We start from the raw sequence: 22,267 nt of genomic DNA, 5'->3' as shown, positions 1-22,267 counted from the left end.
CCTCATCTTTCACCCTTTGCAGTTCTTACTAAATCCCTTTGTTTTAACTCCAGTATTCTCACCTCTCTTCTGTCCAGAGATTTACTTTCTGCTGTGCAGTCTGAGCAGTGTAGGAGAGCCTGTCGCTGCCATGCTGATGCTGCCTTTCCGGAGAGAGCTGCTGCCGCAGCAGCTCTAACTCACGTTCGTACATCAGCCGCTGCTCCTCAAGAGCACTCCGCTTCTCTTCCAAGTACTGTTTCTCCAAGATCTGGACCACATTTTGTACTGGGTCTAAAATGGGGGGGGGGGGGGGGGAAGAGAGAGAGAAAAAACTCAGAAAAGTGAGAAAATGACTTTCCAGCATTACAGACTGCTCATTATTTAATTGGTAACAGCAATCAAAATACTCCAGGGTCTTTGCAAGCACAAGATGGCCATTTCCCCCTTGAGACAAAAGACAAAATAATAAATATTGCATTAAATAGATAAAGCCAAACAAAAAAAAAATAAAAACAGCATGCAAAGAGGCTAGGACAATGGTTAAGACCCTCATCTATTGCATGGTTCAGTACTGTGAAGTTATAATATGTTCCAGAATCCCAGTAGGAAAAAAAGAATAGATGGAAAAGGGAACAGATTAATAAGAAAACAAAGCAAAACACAAGGGAAGATGATGTTAACCAGACAAGGAAATGACTTAAGGAAGTAAAAAGCAATTTACTTTCTCCATTTTGGCACAGAACAAAACATGCTGGAGAGCTGCAGATGAAAACCGAGACAAACTGTCTGACTGCCACGCATCTCATTGCACCAACGCGCTTCACAGACCTGAAGCGGCACAAGTACCTTCTGCAGGCGACCTCTGCATTTAGCTTTAGAAACCGCATTTCATCTCAGTATCAACCCAGAACAAATATCCATTTGGACACTCTATCCTGATACAATTGTTTGAGCCAATCAACTATGGTTAAATCTAAATTGCATTCAAATTAAAGAAACATTACTCTGTCTATTCCTGGTTTTAGGTCCAGTGCCAGACTGTGCCTCTGAAAGAGCAATTCAATGGAATCAGCTCCTTCTATATACTACCAGTATAATCTGCTTCATGTATATGTACCTGAAAGCTTAAATACAGCAAAAAGTGGTTTGCAAGAGGACCAATCTAGATGAAGATCTGAGTGACAGCACATCACCTAACAGACTGCTGATTCTGTAAAACAGAGGCGGAAGGGAGAGGAGTTCCATAGTTGGAGTGGTGAATTATTAGTGGAAGCAACATTGCAGCTCTAGGACACGCCAGGATTTTCATATACAAAAAAACTTAATCTTTAAAATAATTGTGATACCTCTTACATTTTGCAATTAAAAAAAAAAAAAAAAAAGAGCTGCTGTGACTTTTAAAGGTGCCAATCTGTCACAAAAGGGGAAAAATTAAATCTAGATTTATAATTACACTGTCTCATTTTGGAACTGGAAGTGTGATTCTCAAAAAAAAATTCAAACCAAAACCCAACCAAACAAAAACCCCCACAAACAAACAAAACAAAACCACCCCAAACTAAACACAAACAGAAAGCACATCAGTGTGATTTAGTTATGAACCATTTTGCCCTCACTACCAAAACCCAGTCGTAGTAAGATTTTGTACAAGTGTTCCTGCTACTACACTGCTACATGAAACAAAAATTGCCTTACTACAGCATGCAATAGAGAATTCACATGAAAGGTTCAGTAGTGTTTTCATCATTAGTAGTGTATGTTGGTCTCCCTAACACATACATACACTCTCCCAGAAATCACATCCCCTGTATTTTCACAAACTGATGTAGCATTACTGTATTTAGTTATCTATAACAACTTAGTACTAAAAGTACTGAGACCAATTTTGCTAAACTAACTCATTTTCTGCAATTTTAACATACATGGTCATTGAGGCAAGTCATTTCTGTGATAAATAACAGAAGAATTTTGCTTTCGCTAAAAGTAATTAAGCAATTACTTTTATTGAGTTAGGCTAAAGCTATTATTAGTACAACAATCCAAATTTTAAGAAAAGAATTTACTACTGGGAAAATAAAAGGAGGGAATTGATCTGAGGATACACTAAGCAGACAGCACCCCCCTTCTTGGGATGCTCACCAGATGGTCCATATCAAAGGATGGTAACTCCTTTGCAATGGCATGAGAATGAACAGGACGGGCCACCTCTGGTATCTCCTGTCCTTGAGGTAAGAGAGGAACTGAAACCACTGAGCCATGAAGACAAAGGAGCTGCAAATTAGCCCAGACTTGAAGGACAAGGTGTACGTGACCACAGGACTGAGTGCACAGAAGTAAGGGTCAGCTAGTGAATACAGTGAGGAAGACTCCGAGCCTTCATCTGAAGACCCCTGCCCACCACCACCATGAAGCACTGCGCAAGCGCGACCGGAGGAATTTGGGGAGGGGGGGATATGTTAATGATTTCTCGGAACTAATTGTAAAATTCCCTCCCTATCCGTGGAGTAGTGATGCATCTGTATTAGGGTAGATGAATATGTAACGTTTTATACAATAAAAAGGAGCCCCTTTGGCTCCAGAGGGCACGCCACTGCACCCAGCGCTGTATTCTTTGCTCCACTGACTTTGTCCCCAATAAAACCTTTTTTTTTTTTTTGTATATATGTGGGCTTGTTTCTCACACTTCATAAAACAAATTCTTCCTATTATAAATGTCAGAGAAGTGAACAGGATCTCCAGGGTTCTGTAGTTGCAGCAGGTTTGTATTTACCTCTCAGTATCCTTCTTTGAGATATTAAGATTGATATAAAGCGCATTCTTATTTTCAGCAGAAAACAAACACTTCTGCAAGTTGCTACTGTGGCCCTAGCCTTATCCATGAAGGAAATCACTGGCTTAACACAACGACATCATAAAATACCTCTACAACAGTAATTATAAAGCACAAAGTTAAAAATCAGTCAGTATGAATAGCAACCAACTAACAAAATAGTGATGCATAAATGTCTTAACCAGAAATACTACTTTTTAGTACATGACCACCTCAAAGACGGTTAGCTATTTTTAGCTTTTAAACAGACAGAGCCACAAAAACAACCAACAGAACCAAGTTCTAATATTCTAGACTACAGACCAAGTTATTAATGTACACCTGCATCATCATTATTCTCCTAACTCCTCTAGATAATACCAGAATTATCTTCAAGTGCATAGGCTTTACTGAATAATTCCTAAACCACTTTTAGTTATGTGTAAGAATGGTTGAGAAATCAGGTATTATGTCGAACATACAAAAGAGGAATGGAAGAAATTAAAAGCCCTCTATTGTGTTTGCAAACACAGGAAATGAATCTAAGGCTGACTCATTAAGACTAGACTTTCCTAAACTGCTCAAAGACCAGCTCTGAGTTCAGGGAGCAGATTTCCTTAGTAAAAGTGATCTTTTCAGCCACCTAGATTTACAGGATCACAGCCACCACAGGATCAAATTATACCATAGAAAATGTTTGGAACAAGATGCAAGAACCTAGTCACTTTTAGAGAAGTCTTCAATTTAACTTTTTAAACTGTTTACACAGGAAACCCCAAGCCTTTCACAAATAAAGCAAAATACAGTGTGAATTATAAACAATTTAGTTAGAAGATGAAAAATTGAACAGTCAGATTTTCCACAATTCAAAATAACTACAATAGTGTTAGATTGAAACACCATGTTCCACAAATTTGGATTTCTCATGCAAAATCAAATAAATTAGGGAATATTCTATCCAGTGCCTGCCAAATGCACAGCAAATTCCATACAGTGTTAAAAGTCCCAAGTCCCAATCCTTTACATGTTTATGCGACAAGATTTCAATAGCGCTGAAAAGACCATTCACATGCAGTTAATCCTCTGCAAAACATTAGAATATTAACATTGAACGAGAAGAATGTACTTTCTCCATAGGCTGGACAGCATTTATTACCTTGCTGCAATGTCACTTAATTCACATCTGGAATCTGTTAATCCAGTAACAGCAATACTGAATAAATTCCTTAAGATTTCATGTAAGTGATTTTTTCTAAACAAGCTAGAAGAAGGTTATGACACAGGCTGCTTTGCTAAAATTTCATCAGAATCCCCACCCTGAGCTGTAACAGTTTTGTTTGCTTAAATTAGAAGCTGCGTAAGCTAATCACACTGTTTACTTAACCACTGCACAATACACAAGAATAGAGTAAACTTCTTTGCTGCATTTTGTGTTTGACCAGCACCACACAAATTAGCAGTAGAAAGCTGATCTGACAGATTCCCACAAAAGAAAGTTAACATGCTGAAGGGGGGGAAGAATCTAGATTTTTTTCTTTACAGCTGTTTTCAAAGTTACACATTTTCTTCAGAGCTTCTTTGGAGCTGTATGCAATATGTGACACTGTTGTACTGGTTACGTGCCATAAAAACAAATGTGTTTGTGCCCTGGAGAAGCTAGGCTATTTATTTAAAGAGGGTTACTGTTCTCAGATCGGGGTGTGGGGGGAGAACTCAAAACCCAAAGCAAAGGAAAACCAAACTCTCTCACTTTGGGCTATATCAACACATGCCTGTAAAATAATTATCTAATGAAATTTTTAAAATAGCCCTTTATTCCCCCCCCAGGGTTTCTCCAGAGCATATGGATAACAGAATTAACTGTCTTCAGTTATTTAGTTATTTCTTCTTCCTTACCCATATTTATTTTTCATTTTAAGGAAGAATAAATAAGTGGTATTGTAACAAAGCTGATTTACTTCCTACCCCACAAACTGGAAGTCTGTCAGAAAAAAATGTATTTTTGCTATACCATTGAGAAGAACAGAACTTGGGAGTGCTATCTAGCTTCAAATCAAAGACTAACCTATGATCCTCATAGTCACTTGTTTTGTCAGGGTTTTATTATCACTTACTACTCCAACTTAATAAAACAACACCTCTGTGGGAGGGACCAGAAGAGACAAGCAGCCGAATAATTGGGTTATGGCACCTCTGAAACTGTGCAACATGTATGACTGCTACCATTTGCTGTACATGAGGGAGGAAAGAGCTCTAATGAAACAGCAACATCTGTACTGCTCTTGAGCAAAAGACACAGAAAACAACCAATCAAGACAAAAAAACTAGCCTGGACCACAATCAAAAAGGCCTATTGAACTAAAAAGTGAAGACACTTGAAATACTGGAAAAAATAATTTCAGTCAGCTAGATAACAACACACAAAAACCAAAAAATATGACCCCACTGTTCAAAGAACACTGACTCATTGTAGACTGCTACAGTTTAGTCAGATCCTTGGTTAGTGACAAGCAGATCAAGCATCAATTAATGCTTTCAAAGTTCTCCAGCAGTCTCATGCATGAGCCAGTCGAGTTCAAAACCTTTGTCCCAGTTTTGGCACAGATACAGGATGGTTTGAGGCCTTAAAACAGGCAACAGAATCTTCATGAGGGATGACAACACTGAAGACCACCAAGATGGCAGATTCATCTGAAATTCGTCTCCTGGTATGAGTGAACCATAATGAGAATATTTCCGTTATCAAATAGTAATTTCACATCAACTTAAATGACCTGACCCTGTAACTCACTCAACACAAGCAATCCCATTAAAAATCAAACTGTAAAAAAAAAAAAACCTGCAAACTATTGCTAGAGCATCAAGCATATGAAACCATCATGCTGTACTCAACAGCAAAACAGATAAAGACCACCAAGAAAAAAGTAAATACTGTATTTCATCAGGTAAACCACAACAAACAATGGAAATACTTCGAAGATATGAAGAAAGGAGAACAGAAAGCAGTGAAACACCATCTACTGTGTCTTGGTCAGTGACCAAAAACCAAGGTAGTCGCCTCTCAAATTTTGTGTATTTAAAAAACTTGTACAAAGGGTTTTTTTTCAGTAGTTTACCAAGTTTTTCAGCATTTCTTCATACTGCATATTATATCATATGAACTATGAGTTGCCCTCTGAAAACCATAAAAACACCATATTGCTTTATATATACACCATACCTTTATTTCTTATATGTTGTATTTTACTATACTGTCCAAAAAAGGTATCACAATAGGTTTTAACAAAGATTAGATAAAATACTGAGCGTGATTAAGCATTAAAAGCCATGCTTGCTGACATTTGACTATAGATTTGTTACCATTTCAGTGTTTTTCTACTCAGGTTAAAATGGTGTCAGTAATATTTGATACAAAAGGAAGGATGAAATTAACTGAGCCATATCTGGAGCACCCTTTTGTCTGCAGTAACTTCCAAAAATAAGAGGTTAGTAGGACTTAGACAATGATTGGACAGGCATAGGATTACAACTCAGCTGCACTATAAAGGACAGCAAACATATGGATAAAATGGTGTGTCAGGGCACAAACCAACTACTAATTCATGTGTGTGTGTGTCTGCTTATACCTAGGTGCATATTTTTATATACTTTTTTTATATATATATACACATGTATGTATGTATGTATGACACGCACCTAATATTGTTTCTGTAAAATAACTTTTTCTGAAAATGCTCCAAAGACCCCTGGAGCAAGTGTACCACTTGTTTTTTTACCCAGAAATAATGTTGCATATTGAATTTGTTAGACAATCCAAAAGAACATTTTTATCTGGCAGTTGCCTTACCATTACTATTCAGTGTCTTCATAATAACTTCCATTTGTGCAAACTCATAGTTGTAGTCTGGTTCTGAAGAAGCTTCACTAGCTGCATCCAGATCATGCTCTCCTAATGAAGTTTCTTTCTCAAGGTCTTTCAGCCAATCTCGTCGTTTCCTCTTTGGTAAATTGATTCTGTGTAGAAATTGAAATTCAGTTTCTAAAAAGTCTATGCAGAATAGTTGAAGAAAAAAAAAAAAAAAAGATAGGCTGAATGTAAGGAGGCTGAAATGTAAATATCAGCTATTACCTAAAAAAGTGGTTGTTTCCCCATAATATTCTATCTCCATGCCACAACTGAGTGGCAGAACATACCAGTGCACCATTTACACAGGATCTGAAAGAAGAAAAAACAACTTGAGTGAAACTCTGAAAATAAAAAGGTTGAAAAGTAACTACATGATCTACTGTTTCTCCCGTCTACAGACAGTGATTTATATCATATGATGCACTGATCTGCTAGGTTCTCATTAAAGAATCAACAGGAAAGTTACTGGTCTGATTTCCACTGTCAGAATTAAACAAAGTACTTTTCCACTCCAGCTTTGGCTGGTACAGCTCTTCAGTGAGCATACAGACAAGGTTGCTTTTAGTTGCACAATTTTCTTTAGATGCCCATTTCTCAAATTGGGTTACCACTGCCTGTTTCTTATAAAGGATGCACGAAAATTCAACTGGTAAAGCTCTCCAAGATAGAAGTTAGTCAACACACAGTTGTAAAACATACTGTTAACATATTTGGCATTCAAGCATAAGAAAAGACCCTTAGATCCAAGTTTCATTCTTTCAACAACTGGACTCTCTATTATAAACAAGGATCTATTTTTGTGAATATCTGGTATACTGCTATATTTGCATTTAGGTTTCTTGTATTTAAGTTTCAAACACAAAATGGGAAAATTGAGCTGTTGAACTTCTGCATATGCGAGTCACAAAGCAGAACAATTTATTTGAAAGGGGAAAAAAAAAAACTTAGCTAAAATGAAAAAAGCCTTTTCAGATGCAGTGTTCTGAACTGAGCTGTCTCTCTCAAGTAAGTCAACACAAACATGAAAGCATTTGATTTAAAACCGGATTTTTAAATTTTTGTAATGAAATTCTGGTAACAATTTCTGTTGACACTGGTATCTTAAGAACAGCTACTTAAGCATTGCAGATCAGGCACAAGTAAAACAAAATATAGGTTTTTTCAACTGACATTTTGTTCTTGCCAATCAGAATGACTGATTTCCAGTACAGTAACTCTATCAAAAGTCTGAATCACATCTATTTGAAATTTTGTACTGTAGGTGCAGACGAAAAATGAAAATGCTATGAGGCATTTTACTGAAGGCAGAATGGAAGAGATCAAATTCTTTAAAAGGTGTGTCTCAAACTTCTGTTTCTCATTCTAATACTAATCTATACATTATTTAGATATTCAGTCAACCAGCATGATTATTAACTAGGTCAAAGGTACAGCTTATCACACACCACTGGAGATGAAGTGCCGAAGACATTTACAATTCCATCCAAGAAGCCACAGTGCCCCGAAAATGGAAAATAATTAAAGTACAAAAGTAGAAACGAGATGAGAAATGTGACTTCACACTGCATACTGACTAGACACGACAGTAATTAAAGATTTAAAAAAAAAGAATTTAAAGATCCGAAGCTCTTTAAAATACTGAGCTTTACAACAGGAACTACCCACGAGGCACAATTTATCCTCCCCCACCAAGACACATCCTACTATCCCACTGCATGGGTCACGATAGCCAGCAGCGTCTCAGTGATCGTTACCACCCAAGTGATCGTTACCACCCAGGAGAGAGAGGAGCAAGGGTCCCTCATTCCTACTGAATACCTTCTTGCAATGGTTTATTCTGAGCCAAACCACTGATACCCTGTTGTACTGCAGAGTGGATGAGAGTGTACACATGTGGGGAAATCCCAGTTTTATCACTGAATTTCACTTTTAAGTATCTGTTTAAGTCATCTATAATGAACCTAATCATTGATCAGCATGTAAGACCTCTGACTAGGTAAAATAAAAACACATGCAAGTTATCTTCTGGTAAAGAAAAGCAAACACTTCACTGGAAAAGTGCTGCTGATTTTCTTACCTTGCATTTTCTTTTGGCGTGAGTGTAACTTCTCCATCTAAAGCAATATCAATCTCACAGTGTTCTGGTTGAATTCCTATACCAAAGAGCTGTATATCCTGAGAGGTATCTGCACCAACTCTTGTGTGATCCTAGAAAATAAGCTGTTACTAAGAGACAAGCAAATCATCACTGTTTATATAACTAAGAAAATATTAGCTAAAGCACTGAGTCTGCACAATCTACGCGTTCTCTTTCGCTAAGCACTTCTATTGAGCAGAAATGGTGTCACAACAGATTTGAAGACTGCAGAGGTCACACACGAACTGTTCTTCTGCTCTACGCTTCATCTTCATATGGTTTTACATAGAACAAAATAAAGCAGTTGACACACAAACTAATTTGAAAATATTCTCAAACTATGCTTGCATACAAGCAGTAAATGCAAATAGTGAAGAAAAACAGCAATGTCATATAGGCATATATAACAGAGGACAACATGGATAGTAAAACAAGGTGCATGGAGTTGGCTGCTTTTCAGAAAACAGCTATATAGCAACTCAACTAAACATACTAATCTCTACATAATTTCAAGTCATATTGTAAACTCTGATGAAATACTTTGCTGTTGTTAGAGAAGTTGTGCTTTATTTACTACTGTTCAAATACAGAAGCCCTATCTCAGCCACTAAAGCAGAAAAGTAACTATAAAAATAGACAGGATAATTTTTCGTATCTTATTGACAGGGAGCACGTTTCCTTACAAACTTATTAGGTTTGTATTTGACACTATTTCACTCTGATATAAGACTATGCTGAGCAGAATTCTATGAAAACTAGCAGCATTAGGAAAATACATTTCTATAAATTTTTAAGTGTTTTTTTTTTTTCTTTTTTCTTAAGCTTTTCTGTCAAAGACTATGTTTATTCCTTACTGATTACTACTGAATATCCTCTTTTTATGATTAACTGCTTGAAAATTTAAAGCAAGCCTCAGTTCACTAACAAAAAGAAGCATCTAACACAAGGCTCTCACTTCAAGTTCAGCCCAAAAGGTAATTCTAGTCACATCCTGTCTGGAAAAGCTAGAATTTATCTCAACACTGGCCCACGCTGAGCACTTCTCCCACTGCTGGCAATCAGGAGGTTAAATAGGAAAACAATGAAGCTCAACTGCAAAGGGAGGAAAAAAAGCCTAAAGGAGCCCTACCCTATTTTGCTCTAACTAGTTTTAAAATCTAAAATACACTCTGAAAAACAAATTGAGCTAGAAATTCTAAACCATAAACAAGTGTCCTTTTTTTCCTCTGTAAACATCCTGTTCACATTTCTTACCTTTAAATAGTAAACCAAAAGCTCATTGAGCGCAGGGTCTGCATTCAGGTTCACCAGGTAACACTTGTCATCTCCAACCTTGATACCAGAAGACTCAAGGGAAATTCCCATGCTCTCTAGCTGTCTTTGCCTCTCCTGCAAGCACAAAAATAGGTTAATCTTGCTGCTGCAATATGTAGAGACAAGTACAGAAAGTAAATGAAAGGAGAGCAACTAAAGCTGAAGATGCAGATGCTGAACATGCACACTGTGTATCACTTCCAGAAACAGAACTGGAGACATTGGTCAAGTATTGTATATTTGATAGAATTTATTTTTACACACCACCACCAAAAAAATTAAATCTAATCCTCAAACACCTGCTGCCCCAAAGTGGCACTTACTTACCTAAGTAGCCCTGTTGGAGCTACTCAGAAATAACACAACGTGGCTTTGAAAATCTGTGTTAGTTAAAAACTAGGCTCAGTTGCAATTACTTCAAGGATAATGATAGTCATAGATAATTTAGAAAATAGCATGCCACAGTTTAGGTTTATTCTTTTATTCTTTTGCAGTATTATTATTAATTCAGCTGAAGCATCTACTCAATCACACATGTCTTTTGCTTTGCTACAATTTGGGGGTTGGGGTTTTTTTATTTGGCTGGTTGGGTTTGATTTGGTTTATTTTTTCCACCTACTTTTTTTTTTTTTAATTAAATTTAAACAGTGGTTGCACCAAAGCATGCTTCTGCAACATTAGGACTAGAAAGGGAAACCAACAACACTCCTTCTCCCAAGCTATAAATGGTAGAAATGATGGAAAATTGCACTGGAATCCGGAAGTCTTATTTTAAGTACAAAAATAATAAATTAACTTTAGTGAAGAGGTATACATTTTTCCTTCTCTGGTTAAGTCACTAAAAGCAAAAGCAACAAATACCTCCCAAAATTCTAATCCTTTTGTAATTCTTCATTTTCTTAGTCACTTCAAGGGAAACACATCCAAGATCCCACTGTGGTCTTACAAATAAATGAGCTGCCCAGCCATATTTTGATGTTTCATTTTAAAAACAAATACTGGCTTTTATCAATGATATGACGACACAGCTAACATTTATTCTACATTTAGACCTTTAAAAAAAACAACACCCCCCCCCAATACCCAAGGGGAAAACACAAAAATTCAGAGGCATTTTAAACAGCTGATGGGGAAGACAGCACAGTCCACTAAAGCTCATGAAATTCAGCTGACTTGCACTGTATGAGTATCTGGCCTTTCCTCTTCAAAATTCCTGAAATACCTGTGCAATTTCTTCTGTTTTCCTTAGCTTTTCTTCCCAGGTGACTGTTAGCTCTTTTATTAGTTTTTCAGATTCTTCCAATTTTTCCTTCAGTTCTGGTGCCTTCATGGCCTAAAAGATAGAAATTAGCAAAAACCTTCAGCCACTCTTCCCACCACATCTGCTTGCACAAGGAAACTGAACACAGCAACATAATATGAAATGCAACAAGAACAGATTTTAACTATGCCCCCAAGTTTTTCATGGCAGAGATGAAGAAGCAGGTCACTTGCAATGGAAGAGGACAGAATCAACCTCTAATGGATCCAGATCTGAAACAGCTGAAGATCGACATAGCTCCCCAGAGGGTAATGGAACCAACAAAATCTCTGGGCCTGGCCACTCAAGCCTCAGTGTCTGTGTAAAAATATCTGAATATTTTAAAACTTTAAGTTGTAGCTGTCTGAAATTCAACTGCAAAGTCTTTCTTCCAAACGCAGTTTCAACTGCAAATTCCTCTCGATATTTAGCCTTCCATTCTATCTTGGTTTTGTAAGTGTTCTAGGGTTGCATTAAAGCTTTCAGACTGACCCTGTTGATTACCTTTGAAGGAAGTCATGCTCTAAAGCCAACACAGGTTTCTCATTTCACAAAAGGAAACAAAAGCAAAAGGTTCAAATACAGCCTGTGCCAAGTAACAATTCAACAGGCTGGCCTATAACGCTATATAACTGCTTTTAACAGGAGGTATAGGAGAAAAAGCTTTTTTAAAAAATCAGTAAGTCTTTGGACACCTTCCTACTGGTGGTGCTCAGCCACAGTCCACCAACATAATTAACAACATGATACAATAATATTTTCCAATTTAAAGCACAGGATTAGAACAGATTTTTATAGACAAAGAAGAGACTGGCTCCTTCTTAAAGCAGATTTTCTCATTTCAGACTGTAAGCAACTGTTCATAGGAGGAACAGTATTCCTTAAATGAACATCAGGTTTAAACACCACACAAATTTACCCTCAGACACACTCTGTTCTTTTTCCACCAGTATTTTGTGTCTTGCTTGAAAAGATCAAAAAATATTTTCCTACAGTTTAGTGCCTAATTTCTCCAGATATCACCAAGTAAACTATCCTACCCTGATACTTCACTCTCCAATTATAAGTATAAATCTAAGATAAGCAGCAATTGCACAGTGTCAACTGTTATGGCAGTAAAGCAAATTTGGTGATAGTTTCAGTGTTCCAGCTTCGACAACTTTTTTATAATTTTCACAAATGTCAAGAAGAGAAACGTCCCACATATTTTGAGGTCGAATAAGAGATTTACAGCTTTTCACACTTTTCCATTTGACATCATAAAATTATGTAGTCCATCAATGCAAAAAAAAATTTCTGCTAATAAGTCTACACAATGAAGTTGTACTCTAGCTCTTACCTGTGCTGCATTGATTTTTGCCTGACATGGAGTTCTTCAAGACTAGTCTATTCTGACATGGGTCACCATCAGTACAATGTTGTCCTCATTTAAAAGTTATTAAATATAAGCAAACATTACGTTGGATTTATTTCAGGAAACAAGGTTAATTAAAAAAAGTGCAAGACAATTCCTCATTTTGTAAGACTTAAAAAGAAAGCTAGTCTTTCAGCCAGAGTTTGACATTTTTTTGGAAAATTCGGTTTACATTGTACTGTGAATAATGTTACCTCAGCTTGCGAGAGCTGTTCTTTCAGTTTTTCAACTTCTTCACGCAATTCTCTGATGACCCTAGCATTTGGATCTTCATTCACCACAGCATGATTAACTATCCTTTTGGCTCTGTCTGCGTATCTCAGAGTAGAGAGTGTTTCTTCATAGTTGTCCGCTGCTGGACTAATTGTGGCTATCATGGCAGTTTGGCTGTTTCCTCCTAAGTTGTCCTGTACAGTGCACCCACAGAAAGTTTGAGGGTTAAAAGTTGTTCTGAGACCATACAGTGCCTTTACAAAGACACTTAAAATACAAAGCTTACTATTTAGATGCCGAAAGGTACTCTGGATGTAAACTAACCAGTATGATCCATAAACATTTCCAGCTACCTCCACCAGCTTTGATTCCACTATGACTAAAAATAGCCCAGTAGGACTTTATGTAGAATTAACATAAGATACACTTAGCTGCCCATGTTACTTGGAACAACTTATAGCTATGAGAGGTCCTCATCTCATTTCTCTAAAAAAATAAGATGAGAAGTCCACATAAACAGAGGTATGCTACAAGGTTCCCACAAACTATTAAGCTGACATCTTGTGAACAGGGTGAACAGAAAATATTAATTACCTTGAGAAGCCAAGTGAGTACAGAGTCTCGGTAAGGCACAAACTTGTTTTTCCCCTTCCCTGCTGCTTGGTCAGCAAGTGATGATATAACCAAGCCCAGTGTTGAAAGTGATCTAGAAATGCAACATGGTAGAACAGCTTTAACATATATTCCAAATGTAGATTTAATAAAACACAGAAAAATAGATTTGCTAAATTTATGCTCTGAAGAACCTAACATCCAATTTTTAAAATATCACAGTAATTTAAGTTGGAAATGACCACAGGAGATCAGCTAACCCATTGCCTTGCTCCAAATAGGGTAATGTATTATTACATATTTGCAAGAAACAAATGATTATCTACAGTGTTTCATCTGGTACTAAGACCACGTTCCAGGAAGACTAAAAGCTGAAATATTTGGGTATTTAAAGTAGTTTGCAAAGTTCAATGCAGACTTTCAGTACATGGAGAATCACTGCCTTTGATTAGACATCTACCTTTTCTCAGACTAAAAATCCTTCTATCTTGGACACTGCCTCATGACACTGCTGCAAGTCAGTGTTGGCAGCACAGCCAGAATCCCCTGTCTCTAGGAACAATGTTTTAAGAGCATTGGCTTAACAACAGTCTAGAACTGAACAATTCTCTAGCCATAAGGAGGCATCCTCAAGACAAAGCCAGCTATGGCTCAGGAGAACTAGTCTGCCTGGTGAAACAGCAACTGATCAGCCACCGCACAACAATAGAAGACTGCTCATCAGAAGAGACAGATTAGGAGGTCCCTTGACAAATGGGTTAATTTATAATTGAGGTGGAGCCTCGCTAGCTTCTTGTGGGGGAACAGACAAAACAATCTCTGAGCTACAAAATGTTGCACAAGCACCAAAGAGAAAAGCCCACAAATTGCTTAGCAGACAGTCGCATCCCAAACAGCCCTCTAGAATCAGGAAGAAAATACAGAGGTAACTTGTTCATTTTGGTACATGTACCACTTCTACCATCAGATATAACTGTGCAATCTGTGCAAAGCATATGTGCATTATACTATCCAGTTGTTATACAACTCTGTGTAAATTTTAAGTGACATTGGGGCTCTTGGGGTGAGTATGTTTGAGATAATGAGATGGTTCAGAAGCCTGAGAACATTAAACAGATGCCTGAAGCACTTTGAAACAGATAGCACTGAAGCCCAAGAGCATACTGGTCCATCATACTCATGCCCAATTATCCAGCTACTCTTTATAACTACCAAGGAAAACTTCAGCAGCCATGCAATTAGATAGTCAAATAAATCTCTAATTGTACTGTTCTACTCTATCCTTTTGCATTTGCTTTTCAAAGAAGTAGGACTATTTTAGTTGATAGGCAATATTTGTAACTAGGCCTTAGTGCAACTTAAAATTACCAGTGGTTCAGAAATAACATTTAGAAAGTGACAAAAATGTTGCAGAAGAATATTACAAGGAAGACTTCTGAGGGTAAAGTAACAAGAACCATTACATGTGTCACAAAAGATGACCCATACTTGTCTATAGGACAACTTTCCAATTCACCTCTGAAAAACTCACAGCAAAAAAGACAATTTTAGTTTGTGACCTAAACAAATGCCTAACAACCTCTAAAAGCTTGTGGGGGGAGAATGGGGGAGAAGAATTGGTTCTTGCCTCCATTCTCTAGTCTCCACAGATGGATATGCTAGCGTGCTAAACACGCAAGAGCAAACAGTAGGATGCTGTACCCTGCTCCGTAGCAACCTCCCACGGCACAGCCAGCACACTCCCAACACAAGTCCCACTTCAACGAGCATGAAGTTAAAGACACCCTGTCCTATTTTCCTCTGATTCCTCTTTCCTGCTTTAAATGGGGGGAAATGTGAAAACCAAAGCCATAAACTGAGGGAGGGGGAAGAAAAGGACACTCAGAAGGGGGATGGTAAGAACAGGGATTCGAAAAGGACTATCACTGAAAACTATTTCACAACAGGGCTGCAACACCAATTTGAGTTATGGGCACTGTATTTTAATGAACAGGAAATTATAAACTACAGTTTATTAACAGAGGATTAAAAGATGTGATAATATTTCTCCTCCTTATAAATACTGATTTTATTTTAAGACTGTTAGCATCTGTAATAAAAGCCAAACTGGAGTCTTGTGCATTCTGCTTGAGATTTCATCATACAAAGCTGTTTAAAGAGTTAAAGGAAAGCAATAAAAGAAATGGCTGTCCAACAAAATAATTACAGGACTCCTCGGCTGCTTTCCTTCACACTAAATGATGGCATCAGAGATCTGTCATTGCTTTGATCCTATCTCACACTACTTACATAATGAATCAACCAGAAGGCCTAAGCCCGTAGCGCACAGCAAATTGAGGCAGCTCAGAAGCAGCAGAGTGAATTTATGTGGTGCGTGAGCATGGGAAAGTGCCATTTCTGCACACTTTCTGTTCTCCTTGTCCCCATTCCCTGGGCACGACCAGGTTGCCCTTGCTAGCGGGCGGTGGGACACTCGCACGCTCCCGCCACGGCCCCGAGGCCTTGGCTTTCGAAGGGAAGTGGTGCTTCCACACCGCAGCGAACATCTCTGATCCTGCGTGACACCCACTCGAGTTACTCCTGTGGAATTTACAACCAAATTCTTCAGTGAGCAGAATCTACCTTTCTATTAGTTAACTCTGAATACAAAAAACCTCCCTAAAATCAGCTTGGAGACAGACCTGTCTTAACCCATTCTTTCCCCCACCTACATTTAAAAAGCATTTTCATTTTCATGTTAAAAAGGTATTCAAGTCAAAAAGGCATTTTGCATTCTCAAGTTAAAATGACAACAGCTATGATTTTACTAATCAGAGTTAAAAATGCAGACTGTTCACACAAAGTATTTTTCTTAGCCACTAATAGACAGCTTTTTATCCTGCTTCCTCCTACTATTGTAGTCTAGAAATTCTTTGACTACACCACAAAGTTGTTAAGCACCTGTGTTTGTACGCTGGGTATGGGAACTAGCACATCCTGGGGAGGAACAAGCACATCCACCTTTCCTATGAGGTATGGCAAGTCCCCCCAAAACCTCGATAATAAAAAGCAGAAGGCAACTCTACATCAGCTCTGAGAAAAAACAATAGTAATCTTTACTACAACTCTGTGAGGATGTTAACAATATGACACAACAATCAGTTGTTTCAGTAAACGAGAGAGCAATCCATTGCCTCCCCTCTGCAACATGCTGTCCCCCAAGATAGGAAAGAGTGTTTCCAACAGGATGAGCTGTGGGACCAGGGGGGCAGCTACCAGAGCCTTAAACCAGGTTTCATCAGAAACAAACAGCACAGACACCTGCAGAGACTGGCTGAATGTCACACTATGCAGTTGTGGTATGCACAGCTGAGTGCACATTTTCCCTGCCTTGTAAATACATAAACAAGTACATCACTTCCACATTCTTTTTCAAGGCAATAAAACATAGCACAAGCAGCAAATTTATTTGCCAGGTCATTCCAGCAGTTCCATTTCTGATCTCATGAAACATAACACACACTACCAATAAATGTTACTGCTTTTTTATAAAAGAATAAAAAAATCATTAAAAAAGGAGATGACATAGCAAGGTATATGGTTTAAGTATACTGTATCACTCCAGAAAAGATTATTGCCTTTCCCTAATAAGTAAGGTGCATCACACCCAAAAGAAGAGCATACACAATGTTCCCTGAAGAAGTAGTCTGGTAAAACATGCATACCAATTTTGAGGCTTTCAGTAAAAGTCAGACTTCAAAGCTCCAAGTAACAGCAAAAAAAAACCCAAACCAAACTAACAGAAGACACCAAGCACAGAACTAAGTATTCTCTTTCACCTACCACTTCCAAAAGAGATTTCAACTAGAGTATGCTTAATAAATAGACTAATACAGATTTATACCATATAAGAATTTAATTCATGGAAAAATGTAGATGTCCACTTTTGTTTTTAAAATATCTTTTACAGAGAAGTTTGGTGCTTGCATCTGAAGTCCTATACTGCCAAAGCGGTTCAGTGTGGGCAAAACAGCCTTCCCCTACACGCAGTAAAACTTTTACTACCATAAAAGTTTAATACTGAATAAACATCCTAATAGAAAAAAAAAAAAAAAATGAAGTCCTTCTGTATCTACAGCTACCCTTGCAATTTGTTAATAGCTGTTGGGAGAGTTGGCATCTGAATTCTTCCCCAAGAATTAGAAAGGAACATTTAATTTTACCTTTGTTTATGCCAAATACAAATACATTTTCAAGTAAAACCAAGGTGAATTTAACTAGTGGGGTGAATGTACAATGCCTGCCATTAGGCAAACAGCCACATCATTTTGTTTCACAAGGACTACGCCAGCACGGCTACCAATATGATGCATTAAACACAAAGTAGATTAGAAATTAAACTAGAAGGAGCAAACATGTTCAAACTAAAAAGAGGTATTTTAAAATAATTTTAAGTATGAATGCTGTTCAAATATACTTTGTGCTGTCATCGTTAACTTAAAATACCAAAGCATTTTGTAACATTTTAAAATTAAATTGAAAAAGCAGTAGCTTTTAATGTAACAGTTAAAACTCTTTCTTTCCCAGGAAAATTAGTATATTTAAGGCAGCAGTAATAGTGTGCTAAATTCTTGCTTTTGGACAATAACACAGTAATTACAGTAAAAAAGTGCCTTGAAACTTGTCATTGCTTGAGCACAAATGCCCAAGGCAACACTAAACGAACACAGCTTCATTCTGATCTGGTGTTCTTAAACTGTGAGTTATACTGTTACATATTTTAATACATGTTGGAACAAAGCCATTCAACTCTGCAACTTTGCATTCTTCCTTGACCAGATGAGGAGACAAACACAAGAGCCTGGGGACAGGGTGTATAAATGAATCACAAAAGGTATATGCTTAATTAAAGAGCGCTGCTGTCACTTTTTCCAGATAAAACTCATACAGCCCTCATCTGAGTCAGGTATGAATCAGGGCCCCTATGCCAATGTAAGGGAACACATGGTGTTTAGCACAGAGCAGCTGAAAAAGCCATACTGAACTGCTGCTGGTGGGGTCTATCATTTGAACTGACTTGTGACAAGCACACCAAGAGAGAAGCCAAGGAAACAACTGTGATTCTTACAAGATCAAGCTGTGCAACCCACATATGCCAATGTCTTACTTGTTTATGTTACTGCCTTCCTTCAGACGTTCTCCTGCAGCTCCCGTTTTGGATACTCTCTCGCTTCCAGCCAAATCCACCAGGCTGACCTTGCTGACCTTCTCTCCAGAATTCTGCGCAGACAGAACATGGGAGAACAGCTAAGAAACACCAGCACAACGTGCTAACACATCTGACACTGGCATCATGAAACACTGTTGTTCTTAATAATGTGGTTTAAAGTATCAAATTCAAGATATGAGAGAAGGAACTGCTAGAGTTTTTATAGCTCTTAAAGAGTCACTCATATTTTACAGTAAAGGGCTGAAGCTCTAATGAACCAGAGTCAGCTATGTAGTAACATCAATAACTTTACTCACATAGAAGACCATTAAAACATACCAACTTCAGCAACAGTTAGGACCCAAGACAGGTTTCACGGTGGCAATATAATCTTAAAAAGTGATCCAAATGTTTGCTTTATCTGGAGTGCTTCCTCACTTTTCCACGGTTCTCTCAATCTTACCATCTTGCCAATAATACTTTGATTACTGGACCCCATGGCATTAAAAGTAGAAGCCCAGCTAAACAGCTAATGTATGTGGAAGAGGAAGGAAAAAGAAGAATTCACCATCACTTCATAAGTTAATCAACAGAAATACATACACCAGAATGCAGGTCATAAAGTGTCTGAGTCACTATAATATTGAATACAGCATGAGAGCGGCTGCTTTCTTCATTCATGTTGGTTGCAGCAACTGTTCGTGATTTATTCCCCTCCGACATCAGTGACTCAATATCCTAGAGCAAAAAGAGTAAAAAGTGATGTTAGGATAAAAGCAAGTACTGTGCTAGCTGAACAAAATCCCCATCTAGATGGAAGGGTGTGTACGTGTGGGAGAGAGAAAGAAGGGAAGGTAGAATTAATGAGAAAATTCTCTGCACATTTTGAGATGTATTGGTAGAGAGGGTAATTCCACAGAACGATGTTAAATACCATCCCTGTTTTAAGTGCTGTGCCTAAAAGCCCAGCAACTACAGTCAGTGTACCTCCTCCTTATCTGCTGCTGAAATATGCTGGCAACATCTGCATGACAAATCATATTGTTTAATGCCAGCCATCAGGCCAGCACAGATCTACTTACACAAGTGAACACAACGCATCTCTCTACTGAACTGCACTAGTACTATTTTCACTTAATTGGATCAAAGGGTTACCTCACTTGGAGCCTGTACCTTCCCACATATATAAAAACAAAGACGACTATGCCGAGTCTGATGTACGTGCTTGCTGTCTTCCAAGACAGTTTAATGAAAGCCATCAGCCAAAAACTAGGTATAAACAAAATTTTCTAGAATTGGAACAAAGGCATGTTTCCAAAGTAGACAATTCACCAGAAAAGCTGCACAGGCACTTTTTTGAACTCTATAATATGCACAGATGCTTCAGAAAAATAAAAATCCCCATTAAAAAAGCAAAGTTGTTCCCACATAATACTACAGAAAGAATAAACATTTTTTAAAAACCAACATCTCCAAATCAGCTTCCTCCTAAAAAGAAAGGCCTATGCAATTCATACAACTGTACTGCTTTAATTATTTCCAGTGTAGCTACAGTAGTTCAGTGGCTTCTATAATACTGATTTATTTGAACGTGCTTTGGTAAATCAAGTGGGGTCAGATGCTGTCATGATTTAAATTATGAATTATATAAGCTATGTTGTAGCTCCTCATGCAATAACACCTCTATAAAATAAGAGGTTGTATTCAACAACAAATATCAAAGGAATTCATGCTGGAAGATGAATTTTCTTAATTTTGGAAGCCTCGTATTTCCTGGGTCAAGGAAACATTGCGTTCTTGGTGTATATTATATATATAGAAAACTGCACAATAAAGACATACCACTATTATATTTTTAACCAAGGTAAAGGCAAATCCAATGCTTTTACATGACATAAATGCTCCTGATGCAATAGAGAACTTTGATTGCCAGAGACCATAAACACTAAAGAACCAAAATGTCTGCAGAGACACTAGTTTCTCTTTTAAAAGATTCCTATTGCTTATGTATACAGGCGTTATTTATAAACTCGTCATGGTTTAGATTTACCTCAAAGTTTGTAACAGCCAGCTGAGACAGGCCATCTACATATGGTCCCAACACTTTGTGCTCTCGAACCTTAAGGGACTGCCGACTCCTATGGAATAAAGTAGACTTTATGCACCATCCACTAGTGTGAATTTTATTGAAAAACAAAAACTATAATATGAAATTATAAGAATCTTCTATATAGCAGAAGTCAATTGATGTCTTTCAATTGTAACAGGTCTTCCAGAATTGTTTTTAACTAAAATAAACAATAAAGACTCAAATTAATCTAACTGGTTTTAATCTATATACATGAATTATTTTAATGCATCCTCCCACCCCAGTGTTTGCAGATGGAACAAAACATGAAATGCTTTATTTGGCAGAAGAAATGCTGACAAAAAAGGAAAGCAAAGATCCTCCTCCTTACCTCTGGCAATTTGCTAAAGCTTCAATTATTCTTGCATCTTCCACACTTTATTTACATACGTCAAGTGAGTCTCAAATCTACATTTTTTACTAACTTGCATACTTTTTCACCTAGTGCAATTATGTCCAAGAATCAAAATATATACCATGTATATCAATGCTCAGCCAAAAAAACCCTATCAAACTACCTTGTCTAGACATCTCCAAGACAGAAAGCCTAACAAGTACTTTTGTGTAGACAAAACAGAAGAGTGCCATGACTACATTCTGAGGTGTTACCCTTCCACACTCAAGAAGGTCAATGTCTAAACCATGAGAACCAAGTTGTAAATAACCTTCAAACTCCTTGTAGTTGACAAATTCTTACCTGAATACAGTCTGGTTCGTAGAGCAAAAATACTCCAGAACTTATTTGTACATAGTATTTACTTTCTGGTGGTAAACTGCTTCATACAGTATTTGTTTGCATCATTATGGTGGGACCCTAATACTTAAATTGATCCACACCAGTTACTACTTCATATACAAGCTTTACATGGATATTCTCTTCTTTCTGGTGTTTGGTACCTAATCCTTTCTGAAGAAGTTGTATAAACATACATTCTCAAAAAACCTTCTCAGGGACTTCCAAAAGTGATTTCTACTTTCACAGTTTCAGACAAAAATAGGGAAGGCTGCAGGGGAGAGTGAAGCTACTCACCCTTTTGGGTCAAGCAGATCTCTGACTTTCTCATTGTAGATTTCCATATAGGACACTTCCACTTTAAAAGTATGAGATTCATTTCCTTCCACAGAGATTCTCTGAAATAAAGCACAACAGAGCCGTGGGATCAGACCCAGCTGCTCTGCATTGCCCATCATTGAAAAGGATTTTCCTGAACCTAAGGAAAAAAGGAGAAGAAAATGTTTTAGAATGTAGTTTCTAAGCTAGTC

The 22,267-nt window shown here is 37.6% G+C and overlaps 1 protein-coding gene across 5 annotated transcripts in view; it reads right to left on the bottom strand.

Annotated features, from left to right (window-relative positions):
* The window catches only part of KIF13A (kinesin family member 13A), a 115,292-nt gene that overhangs the window by 32,892 nt on the left and 60,133 nt on the right, over nt 1-22,267 (bottom strand). For all 5 annotated transcript variants that reach the window (XM_042806737.1, XM_042806739.1, XM_042806738.1 and 2 more), the window contains exons 6-17: nt 22,035-22,215; nt 20,927-21,014; nt 19,480-19,614; nt 18,835-18,947; nt 13,671-13,782; nt 13,058-13,270; nt 11,372-11,482; nt 10,090-10,224; nt 8,776-8,906; nt 6,921-7,007; nt 6,639-6,805; nt 63-273 (exon numbers count right to left, since the gene is read on the bottom strand). In XM_042806737.1, coding sequence (XP_042662671.1) covers nt 63-273; nt 6,639-6,805; nt 6,921-7,007; nt 8,776-8,906; nt 10,090-10,224; nt 11,372-11,482; nt 13,058-13,270; nt 13,671-13,782; nt 18,835-18,947; nt 19,480-19,614; nt 20,927-21,014; nt 22,035-22,215 — 1,684 coding nt within the window. The remainder of the gene's footprint in view (nt 1-62; nt 274-6,638; nt 6,806-6,920; nt 7,008-8,775; nt 8,907-10,089; nt 10,225-11,371; nt 11,483-13,057; nt 13,271-13,670; nt 13,783-18,834; nt 18,948-19,479; nt 19,615-20,926; nt 21,015-22,034; nt 22,216-22,267) is intronic.

The sequence above is a fragment of the Tyto alba genome, unplaced genomic scaffold (assembly GCF_018691265.1).
Source record: "Tyto alba isolate M040663 unplaced genomic scaffold, T.alba_DEE_v4.0 Super-Scaffold_48, whole genome shotgun sequence".
Taxonomy (NCBI): Eukaryota; Metazoa; Chordata; class Aves; order Strigiformes; family Tytonidae; genus Tyto; species Tyto alba.
This window is presented reverse-complemented; position numbering and strand designations above follow the sequence as displayed.